The sequence below is a fragment of the Carassius carassius genome, chromosome 44 (genome assembly GCF_963082965.1).
Source record: "Carassius carassius chromosome 44, fCarCar2.1, whole genome shotgun sequence".
Lineage (NCBI taxonomy): Eukaryota > Metazoa > Chordata > Actinopteri > Cypriniformes > Cyprinidae > Carassius > Carassius carassius.
Genome location: NC_081798.1, coordinates 11,310,254 through 11,338,090, shown reverse-complemented (window position 1 = coordinate 11,338,090; position 27,837 = coordinate 11,310,254). Strand labels below are relative to the sequence as shown.

The following is a 27,837-nucleotide window of genomic DNA, read 5'->3' as shown; positions in this document are numbered from 1 at the left end:
ATACATATTGAACATGAATTCTTTGTTAGTCCTGGAAGAACATTTGTATCAACAGTCATAAGTAAACCTAATGGTAGAATCCGATTGGTTGATAAAAATGTTGATCCAGGAACATGTTGTACTTGTGTAAATTACATTAAGCACAAAGTCATCAAGTTGGATAGTGTTTGCCCTGCTAAATACACCAGCTTGGGTGTTTATTTATATACATATATACAGGTGCTTCTCAACTAATTTGAATGTCATGTATAAGTATATTTCAGTAATTCAACTCAAATTGTGAAGGTCAAACTCACATTTAACATAAACCCACCAACTCACTGTCCCAACAAATTAGAATATGGTGACATGCCAGTCAACTAATCAACTCAAAACACCTGCAAAGGTTTCCTGAGCCTTCGAAAAGGTCTCTCAGTTTGGTTCACTAGGCTACACAATCATGGGGAAGACTGCTGATCTGACAGTTGTCCAGAAGATAAGCACTGACAGCCTTCACAAAGAGGGAACAAACATTCATTGCCAAAGAAGCTGGCTGTTCACAGAGTGCTGTATTAACAGAAAGTGGAGTGGAAGGAAAAAGTGTGGAAGAAAACGATGCACAACCAACCTAGAGAACCGCAGCCTTATGAGGATTGTCAAGCAAAATCAGTTCAAGACGTGGCAAGGAATTTGACTATAGTTGTCTTATTCCTCTTGTTAAGCTACTCCTGAGGCGTCTTACCTGGGCTAAGGAGAAGAAGAACTGGACTGTTGCCCAGTGGTCCAAAGTCCTCTTTTCTAATGAGAGCATGTTTTGTTTTTCATATGGAAACCAAGGTCCTAGAGTCTGGAGGAAGGGTGGAGAAGCTCATAGCCAAAGGTGCTTGAAGTCCAGTGTTAAGTTTCCACAGTCTGTGATGATTTGGGGTGCAATGTCATCTGCTGGTGTTGGTCCATTGTGTTTTTTGAAAACCGAAGTCACTGCACCCATTTACCAAGAAATTTTGGTGCACTTCATGCTTCCTTCTTCTGACCAGCGTTTTTAAGATGCTGATTTCATTTTCCAGCGGGATTTGGCACCTGCCCACACTGCCAAATTCACCGAAAGTTGGTTAAATGACCATAATGTTGGTGTGCTTGACTGGCCAGCAAACTCACCAGACCTGGACCCCATAGATAATCTATGGGGTATTGTCGAGAGGAAAAAGAGAAACAAGAGACTAAACGGTGCAGATGAGCTGAAGGCCACTGTCAAAGAAACCTGGGCTTCCATACAACCTCAGCGGTGCCACAAACTGATCACCTCCATGCCACGCAGAATTGAGGCAGTGATTAAAGCAAAAGGAGCCCCTACCAAGTATTGAGTACATGTACAGTAAATGAACATACTTTCTAGAAGGCCAACAATTCACTAAAAATGTTTTTTTTTTTTTTAGTGGTCTTATGAAGTATTCTAATTTGTTGAGATAGTGAATTGGTGGGTTTTTGTTAAATGTGAACCAAAATCATCAAAATTAAAAGAACCAAAGACTTAAACTACTTCAGTCTGTGTGCACTGAATTTATTTTATACACAAGTTTCACAAGTTTAGTTGATATTGTATATTTAATTGTGCATTAAGACAAGTTTAGTAATAATGTTTAGAAGACTAAACTTTGAGACTTTGTTTAAAAAGTCAATGTCTCTATGGCCCATCAGATATAGTGCGGCCATAATCAAAGGTGAGGACATGGGTCATCAAATGCTCCCCCTGGAGTTGGTCCCAAACATCTGACCATCACCTTACTTTAACAGCAAGCTTTTTATAAGGCTTTCTCAGGCTAATTCTGTTCAAAATGCTTTTTAACAGAGGCAATTTTAGCCTTTTTTTTTCTTAAAAAAAATAATAAAAATATTAGGGCAGAACAGTTACCTGGCACCACGGGTAGGAAAATGTCACAGCTCAGTGAATTTTTTTGTCAGCTCCGGTGGTTAGGGCTTAGGTTAGGCAATCCGAGTATTGATCCGTTAATTCAACCACTTGGTACGGAAAAGGCAGGGTCAGCCTTTGAGTGCCATTTGCTCTGTCAGAACACAGGCCCTATAAATGGTCTCCTTTTGTTTTTAAACTGTTTTCTTAAGGAAAATCAATGGCGTCATTGAGTCATGATTCATGCCTTGACAAGCTCTTAATCTCTCTTGTGTATTGCATTTCACATCTCTTTCTCCACTCCGCAAAGCCTGGCCCCTAATATCCCCGATCATTCCCATAATAAGCAAGTAGCCAAAAGAGGATTTCTGTGCATTTGGTGTAGTGTCCTGCCATAACTTGATTTATGTGTGAAATACACATTCATAGGACCCATTACAAATGTGAATCCATTAAGCAGCACAGCACCGGGGGGTAATCATTAAACTGACTAAGACTGGCCTGATGCCTCATTAGCTTTTGCTGGACACTCTGTGGCTTGATTGATGGTTAAAAGCATGATTAGCCATTGTTTCACATAGGTCTCAGTAGTTGGATTATCTGTATGTGTTGTTGGAGCCAAAGCATAGCATTAGCCGTAATGAGAGTTGAAAAAGGCCACAGTGGGATGTATTTTTGAACAATTTCAAGTTCAATCTTCATTTACTAATCTTCGCTCTGGAATTATGTGTTAGCATAAACATGCGGCTCACAAAACTTGTTCACAGAGCTACATAGAGTGGATGCTGGTAATCTTGGTAAATGATGCAGAACCACTTAACTCGGGACCAGTCGGAGGCATTCTCGCACTCAGACTCTGTCGCTATAAAGTGCCTAGCCCATGCTGCCGAATAGAGGACGTTTCACTTGAGAAACTTGTGGTCTCACTTTCCAGACATGTACAAAATCACTTTCTTATCTTGCCCCTGAGTACACAAGAGAAATCCTCAGTGCCTGAGAAGGTCAAAATATGATGTTTTAACTTTCCTTTCCTTCATCACATCCCAGCCATTCTCTGAGACCAAATTAAACCCATCTGGGAGATTTGGTCCACACAAGACAAGGGAATTAGTTCTCTAAGTGTCTCTTATCTTACTTCCTCCACCGTTTGCCTTGCATGCTCTGTTTCTTCTTCAGTAATGAGTGTCTACCCAATTTAGGTCCTTGTCTCTCTCGGGAAATAAATACTCCTCAGCCCTTTCAATGAAGGAAACTGAAAATCTCCAAGTTGACCTCCAAGTCAAATGTCATGACTTTATTCTGTTAATGCTATTCTGATATACTAGTATTGTTGTGACTGACCGTTTTTTTTTTTTCTCATTTCCTTTCGTAGCGGCTCCTAAAGGCCCCAAGCTTATGATAACCCCTACCAGAGCAAAGGTAGGGGATACGGTTCGCATCACCGTCCAAGGTTTCCAGGTAGGATCTCCAGTGGTAAGTCCATGGGGGTTATGAAACCAGGGCCAAGTTCAGTTTTGGATACGAGGAGGTTTGTCCCGCATGTGCAGTTAAGCCTGTGTGATGTATGGCTATAGTGACCATTCTTACAGAGTGTACAATACAACACGTGTATCTGTCAGCTCCTGACCTGGTACTGCTAACCATGAGCTATTAATCCAAATGGTTCAGCCTGTCCGAGGAGGGGTGCACTGCAACTGACAAAATCAAACCGTTCAATCATGTAAGTTGCTATGAAATCAAAATAGGGGGTTTTCAAAGTCCTACAAAGGTCATGAAAACAAAAACTCTGAAAATGATCTATTGAAAAGCACTTAGGGCTGCAATGCGAGAAAGAAAAAAAAAAAAAACCTTGAGCCCTCAAGGTTATTAGAATGTACTGACATTTATTGGTTGTGAGATAAGATAAGATAAGATAAGAGTCTAATAGAAGAATCAAAATGCATTTGTAAATGGTCTACAGACTCTTTGCTCTTTGGAAGAAATGGCCTTCACTGTCGTCGCTCCAGTTTTATATCCTTCCATCTCCTATGTGGGACTCGAGACCGGTGGTGGGTCGCAGGTGTCGCTGATTTCCAAATCACTCCACCGGCCTCGCTCGTGTTCCCACATCCCTCGGCCCCGCCCCACTCGTCACAGTAATACTTTATTTTAAGAGCCAGTTCTCAGTAGCATGCATGCATATTACTTGCAATATTGGGTGTATATTGGTTCTTAAAAAGCACATATCATTGCCTTATTCTGCATGACCATATTTTAGGTCCCTTAATTCCTACCTAAACTAAACAACTACCTTACTTACTGTTAAGAAGCAGCAAAATTAGAAGTTTATTCAGGGAAAACTGTTGGTTAATAGTGAATATGTGTTCGCTATAAAGGGTTACCAATTTTCTTATTAATTAGGTATTGTTTTCCATTAAAAATATCTGAATAATATAGGATGTAAAATCATCTTTAAAGTAAGAAACAATTATTTGAGCAGCAAAATTCTAATACTTTCTGAGAATAATTAGTAAGTTTATTTGTTTTACCCTGTTGACAAATAGTGTTTTCCCTTTTTTAATTATAAAACCTCACTAAATTGTTATGTTTGTGCTTAATAAGAAAAAAAAGAATTCAGTAATAACAAGAAAAAAATAAATAAATATATATATATATATATATATATATATATATTAGAGTATAGTTTTTGGGGTATAAATATAATATAGTATAAGGTTAGGCTATAATATTTTCTTTAGTCTTATTAACTGCTGTTTTGTTTCTCATATAAATATTTCTTGTTTAAAAGATGCTTTCCAGTAAAATTCTTTAAATGAAACACTAAAACCGATCTAGAAAATATTTTTTGCGATGAAAAATCTAAGCTTGGCAACAACTAGCCCTAGAAATATGGCAGGCTGATTTATTATGCTAACATTTAGCTTCTTTTTGCTAACGCTAAACTCCTCTTACTTGTGTTTGTGCTCTGTTTGGTATTCTCACCAGAAGGCATAAGCGCATCCGATTAAAAAAAATCAGCTGTTAGTTGATGTATTTCACTGCAGCTTTCAGGGATTTTGCTTCTTTCGTTTGTTCTTGTCAGACTAGCTAACAAAACAGGTGTGAGCATAGAGCTAGCCAGGAGCGCTCTACTGTCAACGGTGCCAAATTTATACTTGCTTCAATAGTCCATCAGTTCCACAAGCCTAGTGAAGCAGGGAGATTGTCTCAGTGTAACTATCACCGTCTGCCAAGAGCTAAAAAAAATCTTCCCCAGCAGATAAACAGAACAGTTTGGTGATGATCCGCCCAATCTTTGTGACAGCTCTGACTCAGAGATGTGTCTAGCCAACGGCATTCAGGTGGAAAGAAATTAGACCTGATATGCTATCATCACTGAATCTACTTTACGCTATTTTGTTTTTGTCATGAATTTAAAAGAATGTTACAGTAGTTGTGTTTTTTTCCTCATGGACATTACAGGTTTAGCTTTGTTCTGTCCAGTTAAAAGGGGCTGTGAGCTTCTGTAAAATGGTCATTAGCTGGTCTATACTGGTGATTAGCAGATGTAGTAATTGTAATTTGTAGATCAGAATTGGAAAAGCTTGTAGAGCATTTAGATAAGCAGCAATTCCAGTCTAAACTCTTCAGTGTCCAGTTAGACCAGTTGACCAGCCTGGAACAGTTCAGACTAGCTAAAAACCATGCTTCAAAATAGGAAAAGCGCTAAGATGGAGTTTCCTGATTAGAGGAGTAAGTTGGTTGGTGCATGGGCAGTTTGTCTGGCAGACCTGTGTGTTTATTCCACCCACATTTTACTTATTTGAAGTACACCTTTAAATAATAGAAGAATGGTCACCATAAGCAGGCTTGACGGGGACATAAATCCAAGTTTGGATCTTAATATTTGCACAAAAGATTTCAAAACCAATAAAAATGTATTTGGAAGAACATCTCCCTTATCCTTAGCTGCTCCAAGACTCTGGGTTTCACATGTAGATAAGCTAAATGTTAAGACAGAAAACTAAATACTACATTGCAGTTCAAACAGTCACACAAAAAAACAGACTCAATATCCCCTTTGGTTTTCTTAGAAACTAGTTAACCACCAACAGATGAGCTCACATTGGTGTCTCCTTCCTTTCTAATTTAAACTTTGCATTTGAGTGCTGATCATTTATGCTCTCCAAGAGCTTGTCTTACTGTTATGTCTTGATTTTAACCCGTCAAGTGCCATGGGGGATATTTTTTTTTTTTTTTTTTTTTTTTACCTGGAACTGACCTGATTCCCCCCAGCAAGTGCAAACTCATTTCATTGCTGTCATGGTGTGAATGTGGAAGTCCAGAGACACAGGCAAGCCACACTCTCCAATGAGCCATTATCAAAGGTCATCCAGACAAGCCACATGATTTTGTAAAATTAGATTGATTGTGCCAGCCAGTCACTTATCACACCTTGAACATGGGTAGACTGGTTTGATCAGCAGGGGAAAGATATCCTCTGCCATGTCTGGAAAATGGATCTACAATGAATCAGGGTGTAGCCTTGGCACAGACACTGAGATTTCTGAGCTTCATAACACCTGACCTCTTGTGTGAAATCAAATGATCTTATTGTGAGCTTCCACAAGTATTAAAAGCCAAGTACTTGCAAAATTAGGAAAATGAAATTATGAATTGTGTTAGTGGGCTTCCAGGCATAGTTGCAGACAATGCTACACCATGCACTGCAAAGGAGCAAATAAGAATACTTGATATTCTTTTGCCTCTTGTGGATTACCTGTTTACTGTGATGTTTCATTGCCCCCCTAACAACCATAAAACCCATTACATTCCTCCTCCTGGAAGTATATAACAAGAAGTGCTTAAATTGTCTCAATGTAGTATTGCTGCATTTAATTGATGACTTGGTGCAAGATTTATTTCTCTTATTTTTTGTCCTTTCTTCCAAATGGAAAGGTATTGTGTATTGATGTTTTATTTTTTTATTTTTTAAAGGAAGCACTTAATGATATAAGATGCCTTTGAAGCCGATAATAATTATTTAAACATATACATGTTTGATATATTAATTCTGTATTAACTAAATCAATGTAAAAGAATGTGTTAAAATCTATTGTGATTTTACACCATAACATTATGATGTATATATACATATACATCATAATGTTATGGTGTAAAATCACAATAGATTTTAACACATTCTTTTACCAACAGTCAGCAACTGATCAGCAACTGATTTAGTACAGATATATTTTGCATCCCTGTCTTCTTCGGACTGATTTTTTTCTCTTCATCCTTTTTTCCTTACTGGACACATCCCTGTGTACTAAACACACACACACTACTTCCAGAATGAGGTGTTTCCTGAGCCTCTGTTCACCTGGACACGAGTTGGCAGCAGACTGCTGGACGGCAGTACTGAGAGAGATGGGAAGGAACTGGTGCTGGAGCGAGTGCCTGCAGAACTAAATGGCTCCATGTACCGCTGCACGGCCCAGAATCCACTGGGCTCCACTGACACACATATACGCCTCATTGTTTTTGGTGAGTAGCTCCAACAGTAAACTATCTCTATCCTAAATAAAATAATTAATTGTCTTTGTTTATGGAATTCTATTTCTCATTGTATTCTATTGGATTCTATTTTAATTATTTATTTATTATTTGAAGACAATATCCTTTAAATTAAGCCAGTATTTTGACAAGTCATTCAATGATTTTAGTCAAATTTACTCAAATTTTAGTCAACAAAAATAAAATTTAGTTAGTGATAAAGTGCGAAATAAAACCAAGTATTGCATATAAGGACATTTATTTATGTAAACTATGCAAGGAAGCAGCCTTTTCAGATATTTTGTGACAATAGACAATTACTATTACACATGATGGTCAAATCTGCAGTATTTTTTTTTTTTTTTCACAGATGTCTTTCCTTAAGGGATGTTGTCTTTTTTTTTAGCACAAATATGAAATCATCAACAAATTGTTAAAAGAAAAATAGCCTTTTTGTGTCATTGTGTGACAGTTTCATTCCCCTGTGGTGGTGTCTGGCCATCCTTTGCTGCTACAACAGATGCTGTGCCCACTAAGTCTTGGCTTTGTTTTCATTGATGTTAGAAAGAGATTGCTTGCTGATGCTTGTGTGTGTGTGTGTGTGTGTGTGTTTTGCCGCCCCTGGACTAATTTCCCCCCTGAGCTTTCGAGGCTGTCAGGGTTTATGAGAGATCTGTCTATAGCGTGAGCGCAGATCTAATCAAAGATGTGCTTTGGAAGATGAAGGACAGTCGGTGCTCCTCTGGATAATCCGAATGACAGCCAAGGCTGAGGACAACAAGCTTGAATATGCTTCACCATCAGGCGTGAAGATACAATTACACCCATGATCAATTGAATCAGTTGTTTATTGTAGATTCAACCACATGCAAAAACAATTGCTTCTCACTTCTTTAAAATAATACATGATCATTTACATATGACTTTTGGTAAGGATAGGGCTCACAAAATAAAAAAAAATAATAATTTACCCACCATCATGTTGTTAAAAATAAAACAAAAAAAATCGAAGAATTGGTTACTCTTTACCACACTAAAGTTGTAGAAAATTACAGAGATTCCACGAGGCAATGCATTGCATTTGACTTGAGCTTCCATTTTGGGAATGACACATGTAACAAAGCCAGTGTCACGATCGGTGTTACGGAAAACACAGGAGAGAGAACCAATTGCGAGTACGTCTTTAATAAGGGGGTAATCCAAAGAGAGTACACAGTCCAGGCATGAGTCGTAACCAAAAACATCCATCCAAACATAAACCAAACGAAGACAAGGCAAGGGCAAGAACTGACGGACATGAATTAATATACAACATTAAACAAGGACTCCGTGACTAAGACTCAGACAGACCAGGTATAAATACACAAAAGGATATGGGGAAACAGGAGACAGGTGGGGAAACAATCAATTAACTAAACAAGGAGGAAGGTGACCAAATAAGGAGACAGGAAGTGATAATATGATAAACACCGTGGGAACTGAGGACACCTAGTGGGAACCCAGGGAACACAACCCAGACACTGTGACAGCCAGTATCTCCTTGACTGAGTATTTGTTAAAAAAAAAAGTTTGAAAAAATGTAATTAAATGTTTTTCTGAAAGCATATTTAGACATTACAGATTGAATTAAATATTTCATTACCATACAAATACTGTACTATGAATGGGGACTGAAGCTTTTAAACTTAAAAAAAAATGAAAAAGAATCTTAAGTAATTAAAGCGGTCCATAAAGTTGTCCATCCTCTATATTTCAAGTTATCTGAAAGTTTCCCCTTAAGTGAACTGTCAACCATTGCAGCCAGATAATTAAATCAGTGAGTTTATACTGGTTTTGTGAACACAGAATCAACCAAGTCATCGGAGAAAATCCTAAAAATACATTATTTAAATGTGCAGGCAGATGTCAAGATTTTCAGTGAACAGCAACTTAATTGATCAGTGTTTATGGGTGAGTTGTGTGGACCATGATGCTTTTGGTGCAGTTGGATCCTTCCTGATCCTTCAAAGCTTCAATCCTAATTCACTGTAATTGCACAAAAACAGTTTCTCTGAATAGTACAGGAGGCCATTTAGTGAAAAGTTGTTATTTAGGGATGACATCACCTCAGGAATGGTTCATGTGGGGAAGCATTAATGCCTATGTAAGCCTAATGTGGCTCATGTCATCATCCACCACATTCAAAACATCCTTGTGTTTTTGAGTCTGAACACGAGCAGCACAGAGGGGAGAATGGTGATTAATAGCCTTTGAACTGGGCTACTATTGACCTGTTTCAATAGCCATTCATTAGAGCCCTTCAGCTGTATTAAAGAACAAAGATGAGCATTTAGGAGAAAGGAAGCTTGCAGTATCAGGTCTTGTTAATAGATTTTTGCGGTCTTGGAGGCGGTTGAGGATTCTTAGAATTTTTGTATTTATTTTTTTCTGGATTTTGCTCATCTGTGCATGCAGAGAGAGCTCAAAGTTCAAAAGGTTGCAGTCTTTGGTGGATTTTTCATTGAAGCTTGCCAAGAATAGAAGTGAACTAATGAACTTTGGCTACCGACAGCTCTTCAGCGGTGTTCTAGTCTTGTCTCTAAGAGACTTGTGGTTTTTATCCATTAGCACAAACCTAAGATGGTTATGTCTCGTATTATAACATCTATTAATAGAGTTTTCTCTCCCCCCACACCCTCACCTCTTAATCTTCAACTCCCCCTCCTCTTCTCTGTTCTGCAGAAAACCCAAGTATGATGAAAAACACACAGAATCCTAACAGTAAGTATTTGAACGCTTCAATGATTAGCTAGATTCCTTCACTGTGTGAATTTTTTTTGCTGCCTCTTGTTTAAGAAGAATCCTTGATGAATTAAGAATTACGAGAGAGCAATTCCACTGTTTTCTTCCTAAGGGTAGTATAATTGCATAACGGAAGTTATTAAAAATTACAGAAATGCAGCAAGGTCAGAATACTATCCCAGAATGCATTGCACTCAACTTAATGTAACATTGTGAGAATAGCACATTAACCAAAAACAATATCTCATTGATCAAATACACACACACACACACACACACACACACATATATATATATATATATATATATATATATATATATATATATAAATAATTTGATTTTCCAAATAACTATATTTGTTTCTGAGATAATCAGTAATTGAATTAAGCAAAAAGCAAGGAACAAGAAAAACATGCAACATAGGTCATGTGACAACTCTGTTGCAAACTTAAAATAAAAATAAAAGTTTTGGAAGCATTTCAGGAGAATTTTGTTAAGTTTAAAAAATTAACAGTTATGCATAAAAGACTACCCCACAATGCCAGTCCCTCATATCTTCCATTGTGATGGTGAGAAACAAAAGAGTAAAAACCTCTAGTGTTACTTTTGCCAAAAATTAAGACCTCTTGATGCCAAAATGGATGCTTAAATCACCATATTAATTTTTCGAGATGGTAACTGGATACCATTGATTGAATTACACATTGTATAGAGTATACTATATATAAATGCAGTATAATGTGTGGAACTGTTCTCTTGGAATTGTTGTATGTTTCAAAAGCATTATTTGCTTCTTATGCATTATAGAATTGTGAAATTGCTTAATTGTGATTTGATAAAGTACAGCTATCCAGCAAGTGAAAGTATAGGCTTTGCTCTCTAACCATACTGATGACAGGAGATCCAATAAACAGATAGTTTGCCCATTCCTCTGGTCTTTTTAATTCTTTCCCTCTCTGAGACTTTTCTAAGGCTACATACTTTGTTTTTATTGTCTCTGGTCTCCCTCCATCCTCCCCTCCTCTCAAGAGGCCATGTGTCTTCTGTAGGCTTGCTGCTTTCATCATTTAGATTCTAGAAGTGAGCCATCACTTACCAATGCACCAGCGCGTCCACAGCAAATATAATTCAGTGATGGATTACAGTTGTTTTACACATCCAGTGCTGGCTCATTTACAGTTTCTTAGAGTCTCTTATGTAAAGATGAAGAACTGTCAGGCAGAAAGGCAGAAGGCCTCTGCCTTTATTTCTTATGTTTTTTTCTTATTCTTTTTCACTCTCTCTCTTTCGCCTCACCCAAAACCCCTCACCGCACCTCTTTCCTGTGCACCTCCGTGTCTACTGATGTAAATTTGAATATGCAAATGCAGCAGAGCAGGTGTGTGAGAGCAAGGACAGAATCAGGTCAATGTGAGCGCCGATCTTGAGTCGAGCCTCAGATGCCCCTCGTATGCAAGTCAAATGGCTTGTAGAACAAGGCCTCGGGAGGTCACTATGTCTGACATGTGTCTGAATCTCAAACACCCGCTCAACTCACAAAATAACACCCTAAAGACTCTGGTGGTCACATATGGCCTGAAGTCTGGAATTCTTTTGCTGAATCCTTAGTTAAAAAGACTGGTTATGTTCAGAATGGCATGCATAGTTTATAGTTTGCACAGTATTTAAATTTGTGTATGGATGGCCTAATGCATTTTTGCCGAAATATGCAGCGTACATTTCGAGCACAGTGCGTGAAATACTGTTTGCCATACTATTGCATCACCTTCAGTACTATGTGACTGAACTGAAGTAAAAATGTTTTTACACAAAAATATATACTTTTCAATTAATATTTTGTTAAAATAGGAATTACATTCAAGTTAAATCATTTAAGAATTACATATGCGACAAGTCATGAGCTCATGTGACAACAATGTAGTATACTATTTTAAATATATTCAATCTTCATTTTTGAGGCAGTATACAGTATATACTGCGCTGTGGTTCCATTCTGAATATAACCACTGTTTTGACCATAAAATAAGAAAAAAAAAATATTTGTATTGTGGATATGAAGTGGTACTTGTGTTATATGAATTATAGCACTAACACCAGTTTAAGCCATAAAAGTAGAAGTTAAGTTATATATTACCATTTGTTTTGTCAATGAAAATAAGAGAGATGGTGATAAAATTACTTCAGCACTGAAGTATTGCTCATAATACTTACAACAGCCATCATCATTTAGTGCTTATTGAAGTATGCATGAATATTAAAATGGATCCTGCACCATTGGAGAGCTCCTTCAAACCTTTTAGAGTGCATTAGATGATTAGGTAAAATACCTCAGAAAAGAAGCTCGCTCATACAGATTTCTTGACTCGCTGTACTACAACGAAGCTTACTCTTTCATACAGAAGCTCTGCTTTTTCCATTATGATTAAACGAATACTTTTTCTTACACAAATCTATTGGGATTTTGCAGTATATGACAAATCATCTAGTCAGTTTTTTTAGCTTTTATAGTGCTTTGTTTTGTCATTTGTGAAGCTTGATAGCCCTTGATCAACTGGAGCCACGTAAAGACTTTTCAAAACTCTCTTACTTTGTTTCATAGAAAACAACAGCACAGAGTTTTAGAATGGCATGAGGTTATACAAAATATGACAGAACTTATTTTTTATTTTTGAGTGAACTTGTCTTTTTAGACAGTGTTATAAACAAAACTGGATTAAGACCAAGTTGTGATAAGCATATTCCTGCCAAATACTAATTACTATTATTTCCTATTTCAGATGGAGCTCCTGGTTTGCACAAGCTTGGACTGATATGCCTGCCACTTATTCTTACAGTGACTGTTGAACTGACGTGAATATCCTTGATTCAGCAGTACACAAATACTCCTCCTCTCCAGTCAGCCACACACACACACACACACACACACAAACACACACACACACACACACACACACACACACATGCCTTCTCCAGACTGTGAATAAACCTACCTTGCTTTCATTTGTGGGAGAACCTGAATCCCCAACAGCGGGCGCACCTCTCTTTTTTGTGAACACACACACACACACACTTACAAAAAAAAAAAAAAAAAAGGAGTTGATAGCATCACTGATAATAAATAAATAAATAAATAAAAAATACATATAAAAAAATAACATGCTGAATATGAGAAAAAGCACCTCCTTATTGTCTGCCCCTACAACACTGACACTTTTTTGTGTTAAACTTGCCTGTCAATCAACAGAGACCTGTCATTTGGAAAAGCAAAAAGGCGCCTGGTGTTCGCGATGAACAAAAATGTCATACACTGGAGTGTGGAGAAAAGACATTGTGGGTTGCTGACAATGGTGACTGTCACTTCAACTCCACCAAGCCGTCCTCGAGTTGCCTCCCGTTAGAGTTACTGCACACTGGCACAAACTGGACTCAAACACACACCCTTTTTAAGGACCACGTTTTACGCCATTTGTGTTTTTTGATCACAGTTGTTTTCCGTTTCGTTTTCTTGAATGGCTCTCGGCTGGAATGTAACAAAAAAGAGACAATACTAAACGTCCTGTGACATTTTATTGCGAAGAAATGGAAGATCCTCTTTTTAAGTGTATTTTGTGTAAATCCCTGTAAATAATGAAAAGTATATTACAAAGCAGAAAACAAAACAAAACAATTAATAGAGGTTGGGGGGGGGGGTGCAAGGGGATATAGAAGATAATGTCTTTATTGCGTGTGTCTGGTCATCCCCAACTGAAATCCAACCCAGGCTTTTAGAAAAAGGTGAAATCAGTGGCCTTTCTATGTTCTGATTTCACATGTTCAGTATCTATGACATCCGTGTGACTGTTTTCAACTGCAGAGGAAAGACGACAGCTTTTCTCGGTGGTTGCTGGTGCATGTGACGTTTGGAGATGATTTCCCCTCCTCATATGTTTGTCGCCTACTTGTCCTTAAGTTTTTGACGCATATTCAGTGACCTGCATCGTGTACAGTCCTTCTCTCTAATCTAACAGTTACTGCTAGGATCATGTTAGCCACCATTACGCCCCCTCCACCCCCCAAAGGAAGCTCAAGTGAAGCCAAGTGTGAACAGGGTTGTTGCATTTGTTTCATATCACCTGAATTAAAAATGGAGATGATCAACTTAAAATGACTGCAGTGTGATTGTCCTTTTTATACTTGGGAGCAAAATACATGCACAAGCAACTGTTTTCTGATACTGTGTGGTGGTGATATAATGAAATAATTATTATCATTATATAATGAGTGAGGCCTATGATCATTTGACTCTGCTTTATTAAATTTTGAATATCTCAAATACTGTGTTTCTCTGTTATGCCAGGTTCAGGTTTAGCTGCAGTGGAGGGATGTTTGTCTAAGGGCATTTCAGCAGGTGCATTGAAGATGACAGGACCCATATATCAGGAGGGTACACGGGATACACCCCAACACTTTTATATTAACCTAAATACAGTAACTAATGAATTTTGTTGGCCCACATTTTAAATTTACCTCTGTGCAGCTTGGGAGCCCATGTTCTCAAAATAAAAAAATAGTATAGTGGGGTCCAAAAATCTGTCACCACACTGAAAATCTGAAACTTAAACTTGGATATAAATATTATTATACTGAGACTGTGGGATCTCAATGTATGTGATTCCACATTGGAAGATGGAAGGACAGGATGTAACACATGTACCGCTACATGTTTCTGCCCTACAGGGCAAGTGATTATCATCACTATTTTTACCTCAATCTGTGATTAAGGTTGTTGCTTACCAAGTGTACATGTTCTTTATACATTGTACAATAGCAAACTGTTATCACAGTCTGGCTAATAATTAATTAATTTATTTATTTATTTTTTTTTTGGGGGGGGGGGGGGGTTGCTGTAAAACATGTATGATACATAATCTTGATTGCCTTTAGAAAACAAAATATTTTCCCCTACCTACATTAATGCATCGTGGGATAGAAGGCAGGATAGAATATGGCTTGGCTTTTAAAAGCCTTGTTTAGGTTTGTCCTCTGCCACCCTGGCTCTCTCTGGATGTCCTCATGCAAAGTAATCTCTTTTCTTTTTTTATATTCACATGAATTGCAATTTAAGCTTTTCTAGACACACCATGTATTAAAGGATTAGGTCTAAAGCCTAGGTGGGAGATGTGGTTTTATGGGCTTAATAAAATCAGGAAGATAGGTCCCTTGCCATTTCAGGTCTTACTTCCCAAACTCAAAAAAGTTATTTGTTATTAATTTGATGGTCTTCAGGAATTTCTGGCTCTTTCTTGGCTAAGAAAAAAATTATTAATGAATATGTCAGTTACACTATAAAGTGTATAAACTGTTTTAATAACTGTATTTTGCATGAACACTCGTTCTCATGCTATGAGAAAGTTAAATAAATCTTTAAACATCCATCATTTAAAGGTGTTTTTAGATTTCACTCTTAATATACTCATTTCATGACTTTAATAATAAAGTGTGTTTGCAGATTTTACCAGTTATCAGTAACAGAAAACCTAATTATATAAGTGCCAAAACAGCCTGTAATCTTATCAGAATCCAATAGCGGTGATTTACTTTGTTTGGAAAATTACATTTCCAGGAATCCAATATGGAGGCTTTATGTAGTCTATAATATCTTCTGTAATTCATATGTTAAGGTTACATTAGCTGTGCGGTAGAAAGCAAAGAAGGTAGCTCTCTTAAGTGCCAAGTGATTTTGGCATAGATCATTTACAGCATAGCTGATTAGTTTGGTCGAAGACTAACTTCTTACTTTGTCATTCACCACAAGTTTCAGTCTATTATTAATTTCACAGTTATTTTTCCACAGCATGTTGCCAAATCCATTGTTTCTTCATATCCAGAACTTTTTATTTGACACATGATATGAGGGGCAGAGTGCTAGCAGACCTTTGCGACACATACGTCAATTATTCAGGAGTAAGCATGCTTGCTGGTTTAGGTTTCCTTGGTGCAGCTACAAGACGGCTATCACATAGCTAAACAATGTCTGTGTCAAAAAAGGACACCATTCAGTGTTTCAAGTGTTTATGGCTATTCTGATCATTTTCTCTGATGGTAAGTCGATCATATTACAGTTGGTACCATTACAGGTTATGATACCTTACATTTAAAACCGTGTTCTTTTTTAAGGGTATGCAAATAATGCCTTTGGCAAATGCAAAGCTGCCTTATATCATCTCTCAAAGCCTTGCTAATCAGCAACACTGTTGTCATGTGTTCATGGGAAAGAACTTTGAACCTCTGCAATTGCTGTGCAAACAGCAGCATCCTGGTCATATAGTCTTATGTTAAGTCTGATTTCTTATGTTAAGAAATCAGACATCTCCACCTCTTAAGTAGATTACATTCACCATTCTCACCGATTATGTTTGTAATAACCAGGGAATGTTAGTTATTTTCATAATCAAATAGACATATCATCCATTAAAACAAGATAATCTGGCATAAACACATAGTAATCACTCTATTCCCAGTGTAATTTACATGTCTTGATTTGTTTCATTGAGCTGCACTTGATCTGCACTGGAGGAACATAATCTTTATATATTACAATATGTAAGCAAACATGCTAAAATTGTTAGTTATATATCATTAATAAAATGTAAGTTATTCGAGGAAACGAAAGGGTTAGATAAACCTCTGAAGCTCTGGTATAGTGTGTTTTCATAGTGAACACCTGCACCAGGTGGAATAATACTGGTCCCCGCCCTCTGAGAACACAGGATGCAAATGCTCTTGTTGTACATATCAGGTTTTTAGTCATTCTGTGGGAGGAGAGACAGCTGACAGTGTGCTTCTGCTTGCAGATACTAAACTACAAACTGAACTGACTGGAATACGCTAGGGAAGAAGCTTCAAATAAAATTTGTCAAGTGGACCACCATAGATTTCACTACAGAGATGCCAATTGCAGAATTGCTTGGAGTGCACTTTGACATGCAGCTCCTGGGCAAACTCACTCTATCCGTGGCCACTATGCTATTTGTCTCCTTGGTTTTCAGATTCTACAACGCCAGGGCAAGAAACAGACGGCGAGGAAATGAAAGAAGGGGTGTGCAAGCAACCCAAACAAGCTACAGCACCTGCAATACTGTGCAAGAACCACAGAGTAAAGCTGCAAAGGAGGAGTCTGACAGGGAAAATCTTTTTCAACAATCTTCAGAGAAACCCTTGCAAGAAAGCCTTAAAAATGACAATTCTGCATTGAAAAGGGGTCAGTCTGACACTATGGACTTGAACAGTTGTGCAAAGGAGGAACCTGCAAGTAAAAGCAATGCAATTGAGGTTACAACTGAGGCAAACAGTGGCAAACCAAAGTTGACCTTACAACTTCCTGGTGTGACGGAAAAAGATCCAGTAATACCAAGTGGTCGCAGATCCCCAGTCCTAATGAAGAAGCTGGAAGGTGGCACAGGTGTTGGCAGGCAGCTGATACAAGATGTCGGTCACCAGGGCATGTTCTCAAGTTTTCAGTCAAAGGCGGAAATCAAAGTAGAGAATGCTGACCTCATCTTGGATGGGCCAAGGAATTGTAGAACGGGCGTCCATGGAAAGATATATGAGTACTATGTAGAGTCCTCTTCTCATTTCATCTCAGATTTAAGCCCCACCCCATCTGTCAGTCCAGTTTATGGTCAAAACGAACTCAGCACTTTGTTTAAATCGCAGTCACTGGATTTACCCAGTTTTAAGGGCCGCTCCCGATCGCCAAGTCAACAGCCTTCTAGTTTCATAATGCGAGATCTCGAAATTGCTCCACGAATTGCTAATGAGCCTCCCTCAACATTCAAACCAACTGTGAGGTACAGCAGGCAAGTAGTCATCCGTCAGGACAGCTATCTTACAGCTGCCAGTGACTCAGAGCTTCCAATCCCCTTGCCTACACATAGGGCTTTAACGCCTCGCAGCTGTTCTCCAGCACAACCCAATGACATCCCTTCAAGTCCATTAGACTCTGATATAGCAAACCTGGATGCACTGGAGGAACCACAAGTCAAAACTGTCGCCGGAGCAAAATTCTTACACTTTCCAGAGAACATGGGAAATGCAGAACTTGAGAGTCTAGCAGGGAAGCTCGATTTAGGCAACTGCTTGGAGGCTTTAACACTTGCTAAAAAACGTGGTCACACTGCCCTTCAGCAAGCTGCTCTCCGTGTCATGTCTGATAATTACCTTCAGGTCCTCAGAGACCCAGGTCTCTTTGGCAGGCTGAAAGCAGGGGAGCGTGATCACATCCAAACACAACGCATGAGAGGAAGGAAGTGGTTAGTGGTCGCAGATATGGATTCCCCAGATTGGAGTAGACGTCTGTCACAGTCAATGGATTTAGGTTCTGAATCAGTTAAGTTGTCAAGCGGTATTTATTACTACAATGATTATAAGGACACATGGCACCTTCATACCCACATTCCCCAGGAAGTGTTATCTAAAGGTTGTGCCATGTGCACCATGGATAATTATTTATTTATCGCTGTGGGTTTCCAAGGCCCAGACCGTGAAGCAACCCCTTCAAGGAAAGTGTACTGTTACAACCCAATGACTTCGATTTGGAGCGAAATAAGCCCCATGAATGAAGCAAGGCCTCACTGCAAACTCGTGGCTCTGCAGGGCCATCTGTACGCCATTGGAGGCGAATGCCTATCAACGGTTGAGCGTTACGACCCCAGGACAAACCGGTGGACCTTTGTGGCACCTCTTCCTAATGAGACATTCGCTGTAGCTCACAAGGCCACAGCTTGCAACGGTGAACTGTTTGTTGCAGGTGGCACGTTGAGATACACCCTCTTGCGCTATAATCCCAAGACCAACACATGGCGAGAGAGCATGATCATTGGTAGTAAGGACAAAACCACAGAAATGGTGGCAGTCAGGAATTTCTTGTACCGCTTTGACGTCAGTCCCCTGGGCATCAGCGTGTTTCGCTTTCATGCAATGGCCCGACTGTGGTACGAATGCTCTTCGATACGCCTCCCACATTGCACAGCCTTTCAGTGTGTGACTATGGACAATATTATCTACTGTGTGAACCGTCAATTTACTTTGAGATTCCTTGCAGATGAGGTATGTCCAAGCTTTGTTGCACAGGATTTGAAAGTGTTGTATCCGGCTAAAGGCATTTTGTTTCCATTTGTCCTTGTGCTTCCCGATAGGTCCACTCAACAAACTTGTGTTTAAAAAAGTTCAGATATTTCTACACTTGGGATCATATTATGCACATATTAAAGGAATGACCCTCTTTTAATTACCGGCAATTGAAATAAAATATCAAGGCTATTACATGCAATTATTGTACAGCTAGATCACAATTACCCAGCACTAACTGATAAATAAATCTGCTGTCGCAGTGAAGGCTATTTGTTTGTTTGGTCCTTTAAACCACTCTGATTTCTAAATCAACCTTTAAATCCTGGAAATGTCTTGTGCAAGTGCTTAAAATGTTTCAGTAAATTTACCGCTTTTGAAACACTGTGTGGATAATGTTAACCAATCAATACTGTGTGTAGAATAACGCCGAACTGCAATTGCGGAGCTGGCTTCATAAACAACATGAATGGCTGCCATTAGTACAATTTATGTAAGCTCTCTAATTATATTCATAGGTTTTTTATTCATTCCTTTCTGCATATTTGCAGTTGTTTCTCTGCATAACACATGATTAATCTTACATGATACAGGCATATATATAGAGACCCAGGCCTATATAGATATATATATTTTTTTTTTATAAAATGTAAACATATTTGTTGTATCATATTTTGTTGTAATGCACTTTTTCCATGACATGTCCACATTGTCATCTTGTAACAAGAAGTGGATTTCTTTTAGGTCAATGGCTTTACTTGTAAATCATCTTTAATTTCTTAAAGAATTTCATGTCAACACTATGTGGTTCTTTGCAAACAGTTTAACATCACAAACACTTTGGGGAGCCCAGAAGAATCGTTTATCTTTGTGTATTCCATTAAACAATAGAGAGAGAACTAATGACTTAATGGAAAGGAAGAATCTAATGCTTTGCCTCTTCATGCACTTTTCTGTCTCTATCTTCTGAAGAACAGGGAATAAAATTCTCTCATCTATTATAAGTGAGTCTTGGTTCTTGTGTTAGACTTCAATATATAATGAGTTCTGATAAAATGTGTGGTTGCAGCAAGAGGCGTTCGTGTGACCAGGATCTTAATTAAATTTAAATGCAATTATGCTGTCAAAAGCAAAGCAATCACATAATCAATTTATGTTAATGAAAGTATACAATACAATCACCGTGACAATCGCTTATGCATATGTGATCAAAGAAAGCAGGCATGCAGAGGAGTGTGTGCTGTGATGCAATTCCCTGTGTAGTCTCATTGCTCTGTGTGTAACTCTAGCACCATCATGTGGGGGAGATCTCAAGGTCTGATGGAATCTCAACAGAACTAATTCAGTGACACATGCAAAAAGACACATGGTTTGAATGTTCCACAGGCTAGCTAGCAGAAGAACACAGTGGGATAAAACCTACACAGCAGGAGGAGTGTGAACAGATGGTTGGACGTAAAATATAGCGTCCGATTCCTTGTAATTAAACACTTTGATTCAACATAATTAAACACTTAATGAGATGGGAGTTAGAAAAGTCCCCTTAGAGTATGTTGATGAATGACTCGGCTACCTGTACTAGCACTGTGAGTAGGACAGATCCACATTAACTGTTGATTCAATGCTATTTTATTGCAATAATGAAGCATGTCATATCCTGAGTAAGAGCTTTGCAGGTTATTTTTTGGTTAACACAGATGGGTTCTCTTTTACTCACTACTGAGTGCATCAAAATAGACCTGCAAATATATGCTGAAACCTGCAAAGCTCTTAAATACTGATTAACATTATTATTTCAGTGGGATTCAAAAGTTTGATTCTCTAACTAAAGCACAAGATGCTGATTGAGTAATCTCAAATTATGTTGAAGAACATAATTTTTTTTACACACACTTGTGGAATTTATGCAGCTTGAGTCCTGCTGTCAGTTCAACTTTTCACTTAAAATAAAAGTGCTGATGTAATATAAAACCAATGCATTAAATACTAAAAGTATTTGAACTTTTGGACCACACTGCTGTATATATATTTTATTTGTCTTTGTGCAAACACAGTAAAATGCTCCTGCTTCTTTGGTTTTCGGTGCCATTAATCAATAAAACAAGTTACTACGAGTGCTCACCCCAGGTTGGGGCCAGTCTGTGTGGTACTTCAGGGCTGAAGGTGGGGTAAGGGTCACAGCAGGCTGGCTGGATTACTGGAGACCTGCCTGCATGGTTAGTGTTTCAGTGCCAGGTCCTCGTTGCTGAGGTTGGCAGGAAGCTGACTGCTGGAGAAGCGCTTGAGCATGCTGACGTGGTGAGAATAACAGAAGGCACTGATGGGGTGCAGAGGGTATGAAGCCCTATACTCGCTTAATGTGGGCACAAGTGCCCGCTGTTGTTCCATGCGGGCCCGCCAAGAAGCCGCCAAGCCAAAATTAGTAGGGGGGCCTGTGTGTAATAAACAAAGGGAGGCAGAGAGGGAAAAAAAGAGACACAACACAAAGAGGAACATGTTCAGGCAGACTGTGTGTAGCCACTAGCGCTGAAACAGTAATGACTCAACAAAAAAAGCAACAATTTTTATCACTAGCAAAAAATATTTAAACATTTTTTTTTCAACAAAATAAAGCCGTAATAAAATATAAATATTAGATGAAAATAAAAAGATTATAAGAGAAATAAGAAAATAAAAAAATAATTAATTTGCACTGAAGCACTAAAAGTACTACCTAGAAATACATGAAACTGAAATAAAAATACATTGAACCTAAATAGTAATATTCAATGAAAGAAGTGCAAAATTACTGAAAACTTAAATTAAAACTAAAAATATGAATAAAACTACAATAAAATATAAATTATACCAGCTTGTGAATTGCTTACTTGTAGTTTTTGAAAGAATGTAAACACATTAGTGTTAAATGAACTTGAACTTGACCAATTTGATTCATTAAAGAATCATTCAGAGCTGTTTTGTTAACTGGATCAACTGATTCATTCATGTCAGATAGGTTTGCATACTATTCCTCCTAATTAATATTGAAAATTAGAAATTAGTTTGAGTTTGAAGTGCAGATCCATGATAATGGCTAATACAGCCCACCACACATTGCACATCGGATGAGGATGCAATTACAACTACAAATTTGAATAAACAAATTTGAACAACAAACATGACAAAGTATGTGAGATTGACGGTTAATAGAAAAAGGGGTTTGAGCAAATAATAATCAGTATCTAACCTGACTAAAAAAATTATATTAAGTAAAGTTATCCATGTTATATTTCATCTACAACAAAATTGTGACCTTTCATTAAAATGTGTTATTAACCTTTAAATGCATCATTATGCAAACACATGAAGATAGTTCTTGGCATGAAAGACACGTGACTGCCTCTCCATTTCTCTCCAATATGGTAGGAAATGAAAATAAATAAAATGTGAAGGATGTTAACTATGATAAGATGATTTACAGAGCAGCTTAAAGGATGACTGGGTTCACATAACTAAGCGACAGAGTTATGATGAAGTAATATGTCCCAAACCTGCTACTCTTCACTCAAAAGTATGTACTTTTTCTTCAAAAAGAGAGTACATACTTTTGGGGCATAGTAAAAGTAGGCAAATTGGTATGCAGCATCAAAAAATATTATCAGTCAAACATCACCATTTTTTTGTAATTAACTTTTTTGAGGACAGAGGTTGCTCTGAGTAAATCACACAAAGCTATAGTGTGAGCCACGAGAATCAACTAAGGTATCTCCATTTGTTTAAAACTTGAAAACATATGAAGTCACATGGATTTGAAACAACTTGCAAGTGAATTCATTTTGAGGGAACTATTCATTTAAAATACCCACTGACAAATAGCAGACATTGGTTTCTCTTTCACATTTGCCACAGTTATTTTTGTCTGTGCTCTAATAAAAAAAATCTAATTAAATCAAATCAAAGCCAATGTGTTAATATAACTGATATCCATAACCATTTACAAGGATGTTCTCCAACATTAATTCAAAACGCAGACTGAACTGCATAAAAACCCATCTGGAGTCAAGGGAATGCTTAATACCTTGGATTGGGTGATCTGACCTCTCTGGGACCCTGGCCAGTTTGAAAGATTTCCAGGAGTGCAGTGTGGGCAGAGAGGAGGAGGCCTGCCGCCCGTACGACTCATCATACTGTGACACCAGACAGTGGGAGGAGAGGACGTCATGATGAGAAAATAACTGCCTTAAGGGAAGACCCTGAATTAAACCCACAGACATGGCGTATCAGATCAGAGAAGGACATTCACAATGCACAACTAAATATACATTGCTTATAATATGGAATGATTGATATTTAAGAAGAAAAAAAACATACTTCAGGTGAATCTATTATTTGACTGACTGTACATACAGTAATCACACTGCAATTATGAATTTTGCAGGCAGAACCTGAGTTTTGTTCAAGTTTTACACTTCCAGTTCTATCATCCTGAAATCACTGGGTTGTTTGAATGGTTTTAAGAGTATGTAAGAATCCTAAACTTTTGTTGCTCAAAGAGCTTATTTTCTGCAATAATCCAAAGACTAATGGAACCACAAAGGGAGGGAACCACAAAAATGTCATCACTGCAGCACACTATTAGGCAAGGCAAGTTTATTTATATAGCACATTTCATACACAATGGTAACTCAAAGTGTTTTACATATAAGAAAGTAAAAATCGTGAAGAAAAATAATTTAAAAAAATAAAACAAGCAATTTAAAAACTTTGAAAAAAAATACTTATTTCAAATGAATTTAAAACATTTAAAAATATAAAATTATTTGACATAAAATACAGTGAATACTGTATGTAAAATACAGTGCAATCAGTTCGGAGTTCATTACACAAACCTAATAAAAATAAATAAATATGTGGACCTGATTGTAAATTACATTAATTTACAGTATAATTTTACTTGCATGTTATCTTTTCCTTGCAAACATCTGCGAGGTAAAAAACAAAACAAAAATAAATAGCCCATAACAATGTACACTGTACCAATATTACAGTAATATGTATTAAAATTAATATTGAGTAGGTCTATTCTTCATTTTCGCTACAATCGATAAATATCAAGCAAAATTGATTTTTGTTATGCAGATGGTCTAAATTAAAACGCAATTAAAATAAAGTTTTCAAGAGTGCTTTCACTTATAATAATAATATTACGTTATTATTATTATATTTAATGTGAAATATGTATAAGCATGCAAATAATTGTATAGTATCAAAGGTTTTTGGAAGTTTTGTTGTAAAGTCAAAATTCTAATGTTATTTGCTCACTGTTGTGTCTGTGATGTTTGGTAATGCATAAACTGATGAATTTGTCCCAAACCTCTGATCTGCGAAATGCCCTTTGGCACATGACAGCATCGTGCCTTTGTGGCATATTGGGCATGTAGTCCATCCTGTAGCTGCTGTTCGCCATCTCGCAGTCCTGAGTGAACTGTATCATCACACACACATATAAGAAATGCAGAAACACTCAGCAAACAAATCCCATGCTCAGCAGAGCTTGCCGGCCCCTTATTGATCGTAGATGTACTCTCTCAGGTCTGTTCCTGACTAGGGGACTGCAGAACGACTTGCATCAATCCCATTTGTCTGCCTCCAGTCTGTGCTGACCAGGCTGATCAGCAGTGCTAATCACTTTTGCATGGATCTGAACTGCACCATTTCAGGGTTTACATATTGCATACTGACAAGTGCTTAAGTACTGTGTTAATTACTCGAAACAAGAGCGATTAGAGATTGTCTATAAATAATAATAACAAATATATGTTAGAAGCTAAAAACATTTTTAAAGCAATATTGAAATAAATCATTAACTTTGAATTCAGTAATGATGGATATAGAAACAAAATTATTGATCTTAGTATTTAACACAACTGCAAATTATTATGATTTTTTGAGCCAGTAGGTTTTCATCAGATTCACCAAACCTTTTACAAGCAAAGGACCTGACGATGTGGATGCCAAATATGAGTATTTTCAGTATATTTACTATTAATACATTTAATAGTTGATCAATGTTAAAGTTTTTAGCACAATTCAGAAAAATCCCATTGAACAATATTAAAGCCCTACATTTTTTTGTCATTCATAAGCCTTTTCATTCAAATAACTATATCTAACAATATGAAAGAAAATCAACTTTCATTTCATGCTGACTTCAAAGTTTTATGGCCAAAGGCAAAAAACTTAAGCAATGTCTGCCATATTGAATTTTAGCAAAAAAATATGTATACTATTTCTGACTTATAATAAAATTATATCAGGAACAGTAAATATTGCATATATATATATATATATATATATATATATATATATGAAGAGTTCAGATGCAAAAGCCTCTAAGTGCCATCTGAAATTTTCATCAAAAATTAGTATTTTTAATCAAGCTCCTATATGCTTAGGTTGAGTCATTTTACTTTAATGGCAATGTGCAGGTCCTTTTACAGGCTATTAAAGTGAAATAACTGAACATAAATATAGGAGCCTGATAAAAATCCTAATTTTAGATGAAAATTTCAGATGGCACTTAGAGGCTTTTGCATCTGAAATCTTCATATATATATATATATATATATATATATATATATATATATATATATATATATATATATATATATATATATATATATATATATAGTTACAGTGGTAAAGGTAAATACGATATTTTATTTTATGATGTGATTAATAAATATGATATTTAGCATCTGAATCTAACCGTCATGTCAAGAAATGGCAAAGTCTGCCAGCTATTTATTATTATGTTAATTTTTGCCACCTAGTGGATTAATGGAGAATAGTCAAACCCCGTTGTATTCCACTGCTTCTTGAAATCAGCGTTGATTAGACTACACGTTTAAAGTAGACTTTATTATTATGCGAAACAAACTTTTTTGCTGAAATATCCACAGTGCTATATATTAAAAATAATAATAAGATAAGCGTCTGTCGATTAGATGCGCGTGCATTTTGTTATTAAAACAACAACAACTAATGATTGTGTAAAGAAAACAACATTTGTTACGTATGTTGCATAATCACAAGAAAATTAACTAGTTTTAAGAATAAAACATGTTTTATGTCGAAATCACGAGAAAATTAATTTGTGATAACGATAAAACAACTTTTATGTTGAGATCACAAGTAAATTAAATCGAGAAATCCACACAACACAATTATATCTTACTATAAATAAATAAAAAATTACATTAATCTTAATGAAGCAACAAATGTACCTACATGTAATCTCTCCTCTGCCCAATTACCAATGAGTACTTTGTTGCTGTATTTACAAGGCTGACTCATCCTAAAGCAGCAGAGCCGTCGATGCAAGTGACCATCTAGAGTTCTGCTGCCATGGATATACCAAACACTAGGGGCGAATTTTCAGACTTACGTGAGCATGATCCAAATACTTCCTGCTCTCTTCGAAGGGCAGAGCTCTAAGTGAGTTCTTTCAAGGGTGTATGAAATACTTTCTCGTGTAAGCGTTTGGACCTCCCAGGCAGACGAATGTTACCTTGACAACGCAGCGCGGCATTCAGATCAGTGCTTTAAAGGCAGGGTAGGTAAAAAATGTATAAAAAACGTTTTTTCCAAATTTGTTTAAACTTTATTTATATATCAATACATAATTAAAATGTAAGTACTCTGAAAAAGAAAGTATAAAAATCGAGTGTCTGTAGACCTCTCACGACTGTTTTAAAGACAGCTCATTATTTCCATTCACTCCACCCCCTCCCTTCTGATCAAAATACAAAAAGAAAGATTTACCTGTCCAGCATAAATAAAGCCATCAAGGAGTCACTTTTCAGCCCCTTGAGTTCCCTCAGTTCTCGCCATCGCTGGAAAGCCACACCGATATTAACTCGCGTTTTATTTCTTTGTTTATCCAAAGACTTTTTGTTCATTGCCTTTTCTTGTACTGTTACTGTCTTCCTTTTTTTGCCTGGTTTGCCTTCACTAACTGCATAGGCCGGTACTGTGAATTTTGCTTGCTGTTTCTCTGCCATTGTTTTGGTATTCCTAGGATCCGTGCCTGTTGAATTCCTCAAATCAAACGTGCGTGCGCAAGTGGGCAGGTCATGTGTGGCAAAAGGGTGGTTGCCATGGTTGCGAGAGAGTGACAGTCGCCTAAGCCAATCCTATGTTTCGTCCCGAATGGAAATAATGAGCTATGTTTAATACAGATTAAACGGTCAAGAGTCACTCGATTTTTATACTCTTTTTATCAGATTACTTACATTTTAATTATGCATTGATATATATAGAAAGTTTAAACAAATTTTAAACTGCCTTTAAGTGGGCCGGTACGCACCCGTACTCAGTACCGCCACTTCCAAATATAGCTCTTGAGCGTACCGCCACCTCTCCGTGCGCCCAGAACGTGCTTTAATAGAGGTTTTAATCCTTTGCCTGCGCTGCCGCTTTTCAGAGCGCCCTTCACAATGCATGCTTCCTAATACGTCCCACTGAGAGCAGAGACTACATTACCC

General features: G+C 37.3%; 3 protein-coding genes across 5 annotated transcripts in view; 2 read left to right on the top strand and 1 right to left on the bottom strand.

The window, feature by feature from the left end:
* LOC132126456 (immunoglobulin superfamily member 21-like) overlaps positions 1–14,351 on the top strand; it is a 217,592-nt gene extending 203,241 nt beyond the window's left edge. The window contains exons 7-10 of one of the 2 annotated variants that reach the window (XM_059537707.1): positions 3,261–3,346; positions 7,222–7,414; positions 10,145–10,183; positions 12,982–14,351. In XM_059537707.1, the coding sequence (XP_059393690.1) occupies positions 3,261–3,346; positions 7,222–7,414; positions 10,145–10,183; positions 12,982–13,058 (395 nt within the window). In that variant the 3' untranslated portion in view covers positions 13,059–14,351. Of the gene's footprint in view, positions 1–3,260; positions 3,362–7,221; positions 7,415–10,144; positions 10,184–12,981 lie in introns of both variants that reach the window. The other variant, XM_059537706.1, reaches the window with a different exon arrangement.
* Positions 14,352–15,106: 755 nt separating this feature from the next.
* Positions 15,107–19,896, top strand: LOC132126752 (kelch domain-containing protein 7A-like). The gene has a single exon (XM_059538222.1). It carries the CDS (start codon positions 17,132–17,134, stop codon positions 19,403–19,405), a length of 2,274 nt encoding a protein of 757 aa, XP_059394205.1. The 5' UTR covers positions 15,107–17,131; the 3' UTR covers positions 19,406–19,896.
* Positions 19,897–21,307: 1,411 nt separating this feature from the next.
* LOC132126540 (cilia- and flagella-associated protein 107-like) lies at positions 21,308–26,847 on the bottom strand. Of its 2 annotated transcripts, none has more exons than XM_059537832.1 (4): positions 26,582–26,847; positions 24,666–24,776; positions 23,370–23,526; positions 21,308–21,744 (listed from the first exon to the last, which is right to left on the bottom strand). In XM_059537832.1, the coding sequence occupies exons 1-4, from the start codon at positions 26,645–26,647 to the stop codon at positions 21,530–21,532; spliced, it is 549 nt and encodes a 182-aa protein (XP_059393815.1). In that variant the 5' UTR covers positions 26,648–26,847; the 3' UTR covers positions 21,308–21,529. The 2 variants fall into 2 exon arrangements, with proteins under 2 accessions (XP_059393815.1, XP_059393814.1); XM_059537831.1 differs by having other exon boundaries at positions 21,310–21,744; positions 23,370–23,544.
* Between the last annotated feature and the right edge of the window lie 990 nt (positions 26,848–27,837).

Coding starts and splice junctions, on each gene's coding strand:
- LOC132126752 (XM_059538222.1), top strand. CDS start 17,132: ATGCCAATTGCAGAATTGCTTGGAGTGCACTTTGACATGCAGCTCCTG.
- LOC132126540 (XM_059537831.1), bottom strand. CDS start 26,647: ATGAGTCAGCCTTGTAAATACAGCAACAAAGTACTCATTGGTAATTGG. Junction 24,777..26,581: donor GGGCAGAGGAGAGATTACAT/GTAGGTACATTT, acceptor GTGATGATACAG/TTCACTCAGGACTGCGAGAT. Junction 23,545..24,665: donor GGGCATTTCGCAGATCAGAG/GTTTGGGACAAA, acceptor GGTTTAATTCAG/GGTCTTCCCTTAAGGCAGTT.